This window comes from Rhinopithecus bieti, unplaced genomic scaffold, assembly GCF_001698545.2.
Source record: "Rhinopithecus bieti isolate Rb0 unplaced genomic scaffold, ASM169854v2 scaffold_68671, whole genome shotgun sequence".
In the NCBI taxonomy this organism is placed as follows: domain Eukaryota; kingdom Metazoa; phylum Chordata; class Mammalia; order Primates; family Cercopithecidae; genus Rhinopithecus; species Rhinopithecus bieti.
The window spans coordinates 1,559,771-1,565,365 of record NW_016827678.1 but is presented as its reverse complement, the minus strand read 5'-3'; the positions used below and the strand labels follow the sequence as shown (position 1 = coordinate 1,565,365).

The window sequence follows — 5,595 nt, the reverse complement described above, 5'->3', positions numbered from 1 at the left end:
TCTTAGAAAGAATCTTATGATTACATCAGTTACATCAGGCCCACACAGATACTCCTGAATAATCTCCAATCTTGGAATCTTTTACATAATCATACCTGCAAAGTCTCTGGCTGTGTAAGGTAATATATTCAAAGATGGCACGGGTTAGAGCATGAACATCTTTTGGAATGCCATTACTCTATCTACTGCACACATGTTTTGACATGCAGTAATTACATAATTATATTCTAAAAATTTTTGAATTTTCATCCTGATTTTCTTTACACAGACAATTTATTTAGAAGTGTTTACTGTTTTCCAATCATATGGGCTTTTAGTACTTATATTTTGTGGTTGAATTCTAAATTAATTGAAAATATTTTGATGATGTGGTCTATATAACATCAATTCTTTGAAATTTGTTGAGACTTGTTTTATGCCTCAGAATGTGATTAAGTTTCATAAATATTCTATGGGCAGGGTCTGCTTCATGGGTGTGTGACCTGTATACTTGTACAGGGCTCATGCTCGGAAGGGTTCCATGCATGTGTTATTGATTTGCTATCACAACTGTCACTATTACATTTTTAATAATTTTTGAGCACAGGATCCTACGTTTTTATTTTGCATTATACTTTTCAAATTATGAAGCCATTCCTACCAATGGGTACTTACACAACAATGTGTGTCCTAAAATTGTCATCCACTACGTCTTATACATATATCTTAGGTCAGGCTTGATAACGTGCTGTTAAAATTTGCTAAGTCCAAGTTGCTTTCTGTCTGCTTGGACAATCAATTACTAAGAGTTTATTTTAAGTCTCCTATTGAGATGGTTCATTTATGTGTTGCCCCTTCCTTCTAGTTATAAGAATGTATACGTTATATGTTTTTGACATTCTTTTATTAAGTGCACAGAAGTTTACAATTGACAAATATTCCGATAAATTGAACATATGCCAGCAAAACACCTCTCAAAACAAACTTGGGATTAAGCTTTCTTCGGACAACCAATGAGAAAATTTGTCTTCAGCAGACCATCACTAAACTAAATTTTAAGGATGTCTTTGGGGCAGAAAGAAACTGGTATAAAAGGCCTGAGACATAAAACAAGAAAAAATGGAAAACAAATGAATTGGTAAATATTCAGGTAAATCTACATACCTACATACAAGTAGACTTGTGGAGCTCTTAAAAAGAAGTGAACTTAAAATAGCCAGCAACAATAGCATATAAGCTAGAAGGTGGATAAATGTTAAAGTTCTAAAATCCTTGTTTTTTGAATAGGAATATAGAGGTAAATGTTGATACATTGGATTTTTTGAAACATTGTTATTTTTCATCATTTCTAGAAAGATTTTTGCCATTGTCATTTCAAATGTTGTCTCTGACCCTTTGCTCTCTCTTCTGCTTGTGACAATCCAATTAGCCATCTATGAGAGCTTACACCTGTACCCTCCATGCCTTTCGACTTCTTTTTCCAAATTTCTACCTCTTTATCTCCCCTATAAGAATTCCAGATAAAGTTCTTCGGTTCTATTTTCTAGTTTTCTAATTTCATTTTCAACTGTGTCTAATTTGTTATAAAATTTATCCACTAAAATTTTGTAGTTAAATAATTATGTTTTTCCTTCTCAGAGTATTGTTTGATTTGTTTGTAAATATGCTTAGCCTTTAACCGTATTTTAAACTTCTTTGCCTCATGCATGTCAGTTTTACTCCTCAGTTACTGATAAGCAACTTATAACATGTACTCTCTTTCCTCTTTAAATGTCCAGCTATGCTAAAGGGTACAGACATACAAACTGGTTAATCGAAATCTGAAGATAGACTTATTAGCAAAATAGTATACAGTGGGAAGTTGAAAACATTTCCAACATTCTGTGAGTACACTACTGTTTGTAACCCATTTCTGGGAAGGAGCTCTGTTTTCTAAAAATAAAAGTTTGTAATTTTCCATAGAGTAAACAAAATGCTAAGGGGAAGCATTTATCTTTTCTAAATCAAAGTGTAATTTTAAATACAAACAGAGAATCCCAATAAGCCCAATAAGCTAAAACTAAAAAAAACACAAACACTTGATTACTTTGACAACAAATTATATTTTAAATGTTTCATATTTACATTTATATTTCCGTACAATCAGAAACAGTGGAAAAAATTGAGGGAACACAAAAAACATCTTAAAGTTAAAATATAAAACCTTGTATTAAAAGTACAATCATTTAAATAATATTATAAGAATCTATTTGTACATAATAAGTTTCAACCAGCAAGAAATTACTAATATTGACTGTGGAATTTTGGCTGTTTTAATAGTTCTGACTCATTATTCCGTAATTCAACACAGCACTGCATAACATAGCAGGCAATGACAAGACCGGGAGTATCAAACTAGGATTGTTAGTTCAATTAAAATTTCAGATAAACAATAATGTATTTATACTAAAAAATTATTTGTTGTTTATCTGAAATGAAAATTTAACTGGATGTCCAATTGTTTGTTTAATCTGAAAATTCTGATCAAAATTTATCTAATAAAATGTCATTTAATATCTAAAATGAAATAAATTTACTGTAACATCTTTATAACCATTCAATCAATGATTCTTCATCTTCTATTTTTCCAAATTCTTGCACAAATATTTGATGCTTAAATAAATACATAAATAATAAATAGGTAAATAAGTTACACTTGAAAATAATTTATATTATGACGAAAAAACTTAAAGTGCTTCCACATGTCCTCACAACATCCCTGTGAGGTAAGATGGTGGCTAATACTTTTTCCACTTAGAAATAAAGGAGAAAATAAGGCACATTGGAACAAGGACTTGTGGATCCTGGCTAGCAGACTACAGTTGCCAGATTTAACAGAAAAAATCCAGGATTTCCAGGTAAATTTGACTTTATGGCAAAATTTATTGTCCCATCATCTGCATGTGATGCTTCAAATATCACATTCTAGCAAACCCATTCAATTCCTGAAATTAAAGTTTAGATATTCTGTTGGCCCTTGACCTCAATTTTGCTATTTGTATATTCTCCCATGCAATATTTAGGAAAATTCTTATATTTAAAAATCATTTGTTGTTTGCTATAGATTCAAATAAATATTATTTTACATATAAGTATGTTCCGGATATTGCATGGTACAATGTAAACCTATTCATTGTTTACTGAAATTCAAATTTAACCAGGCACCTTGTATTTCATCTGGCAACCCTACAACAGACCCACACAATACATGAAGTGTTGAAGTAGATTTGCTTGAAGTTTCATTGGCATCTTCACTGAGGAATTCTTGGATACCATGGAGAATATATTGTTTTTTATGAATTTTGATTCTCAGCCCTAAAATAAAATTAAAAATTTAAAGATGGACTATGTTTAATAAGAAGGAAAGTAGGGTTCTTGAAAACTCAATATAGTCTTTGACATTCATGTGTTAGAAATGCTCTATATTCTCAACTATAAATAGGGAGATCAGAGAATTTATCCTCTAAAATAGGACACTACTGGGAGTGACAAGGAACTTTACTAAGAGTATAGAACACAAGTTTAAACCCAGAATTTCCTGGGCAAACTATGTATGGTCTGTCCGGTCATGAGCACAACAAACTCACTATTGATGTTATTTTATTTTAACCAAAAGGCAGATACCTAATGAAGATTTTAGCAGCAGAAAGAAATTTATAGGCTGACTTTGGACTATATGTCTTAGGATAAATGAAGAATTTAAATTAAAAAATATATAACTTACCTCTTCACAAACTTGTCCACAACCCTCTGCACCCATGGCTCCTTGGGGTCCAGACAGAGCTCTCTTCCATCGGAAAGTTTTACACTGAAATAAGAGAGAAATGGTTCAGATTAATATTTAATTTTTCCATTCAAATCATGATTCCTTAAGTCAGGCATAAAGTCTAAGTCCAAAATAACATTTATAGTAGTTGTAGAAGCTACCATATTTAAATGCCATGTAGACAAATATTTTTATTTTGTTTTGTTTCACTTACTACTGTAATCCTAACACCTAGAACTTTCCTAAATATTTCCACCTTCTTTAATTATAAGTTTGCTAAAACAAAATATCTAACCTTTTTTAAAGTACTTACATAATTTCTGTATTGGCGCAGTGTGGTCCACTCTCAATCACTCTCAGTTCTTTGATAAATTTGGGGTGGAAAGGTTTGGAGTACGTCTTTATGCACTGACACCTAAGTTCTTTAGCACTCCTTGGCAAAACTGCACCTGTTGGGGGAAAAAGTGATTAAGGATTGATTTTATCAACAGGCACAGCTCTGCCAGCTACTTCCTTTCTAATTCCAATATGATTATTTGGAGACTGTGGAAAGCATCGTATTTCTAGTAAACTCATTCCTGACATTGAAAGCCAGATATTCTCCTAGCCCTTGACCTCAATTTGTTCTTTGTTTTTAAAAACAGTCATAACTGACAACATTGGACGACTTTCTATATAAAGAGTTAGAGTTCTTTTTGTACAATATCAACATCTTCATGGTATTTTTATCTGATCCATATTGCATAATCTTCTGTGATACCACAGTGTTATTTCTAGTAGGCAAGCTAAGACTCTCCAACATAGAAATTGCCTTCAGAAAGAATTAACAGAAATATATAAATAAGTTGTACAGACCTGGTCTATAATCAGGGTATCTTTAAACCAGACAAGAATTAATGACAAGTTTGAGGCTTGTCAATGAAATACTACGTGGAGTAGAATTGTCTGAGTTACCTTGCTCAACTCAATATTAACACATAATATAGGTATCCGTGGTTCTCAATAGGATATACTGTAAATTACTTATTTATGTTAAATATATGCATGCTACATGGTATAAATTATAAAAGCAGAATATTTATATTGATCAAACTTTATACTTTCCTAAGAGTTATATAGATATAGTTTTTTTAAGTCTTCAATTTAACATTAATTGACTGCTAAGATTATATTCTGTTTCTGAATAAAAAGGACACTTGTTATCAAAGCATCAAGACTACCTTTGCTATCTGGGGATCACATTTAGACATAGGAAAACTCTGTAGGTCAGAAAGATGTGCTTACCTTCACACAGAGCTGCAGAAAGCAGGAAGGCTGCCAAGAGAGCCACCGCCAGCTTGGAAGTCATGTTTACACACAGTGAGATGGTTCCTTCCGGTGGTTTGTTCCTGGCTCTTGTCCTAGAAGCTTGTGTGCTCTGCTGTCTCTGAAAGTTTGTGCCTTATGGAGTGCTCTGGTGGCTTTTTATATCATCTCCCCACTAGAGAACTTCTGCATCCTCATCTTTTCATTATGTCAGAGGAAATTCCACAATTTGCAACTGATGGCCCATCCCCTCAGGGCAAAACTGAGTCATCACACTTCCTATTTGTTCCTTATCAAATACTCAATATGATGAAAGCTTTCTTTGATCTTTAAAATAATTTAATTTTAACATACATATTTTTAAATACTGAAGCTCCACAATTTGATGAATTATCAATTGTATCCTTTTTTATTTCTAGATAACTTTATCACAGTACCATGTGACAGATATAATACTAGAGTGGCAGGTGTTAGAACAAGATCACGGATGGTTTTCTTTTAATGGC

The 5,595-nt window shown here is 32.4% G+C and overlaps 1 protein-coding gene across 1 annotated transcript; it reads right to left on the bottom strand.

Moving 5' to 3' along the window:
- Positions 1-2,061: 2,061 nt before the first annotated feature.
- CXCL8 (C-X-C motif chemokine ligand 8) lies at positions 2,062-5,285 on the bottom strand. Its single transcript, XM_017864069.1, has 4 exons — positions 5,069-5,285; positions 4,098-4,233; positions 3,743-3,826; positions 2,062-3,333 (listed from the first exon to the last, which is right to left on the bottom strand). Exons 1-4 carry the CDS (start codon positions 5,130-5,132, stop codon positions 3,312-3,314), a joined length of 306 nt encoding a protein of 101 aa, XP_017719558.1. The 5' UTR covers positions 5,133-5,285; the 3' UTR covers positions 2,062-3,311.
- Positions 5,286-5,595: the final 310 nt, after the last annotated feature.

Excerpts from the sequence above, each read along its gene's own strand:
- CXCL8 (XM_017864069.1), bottom strand. The coding sequence starts at position 5,132 with ATGACTTCCAAGCTGGCGGTGGCTCTCTTGGCAGCCTTCCTGCTTTCT. Across the intron at positions 4,234-5,068 it reads TTCTGCAGCTCTGTGTGAAG|GTGCAGTTTTGCCAAGGAGT; the intron begins GTAAGCACATCT and ends TTCCCCCAACAG. Across the intron at positions 3,827-4,097 it reads TGCGCCAATACAGAAATTAT|TGTAAAACTTTCCGATGGAA; the intron begins GTAAGTACTTTA and ends CTCTTATTTCAG.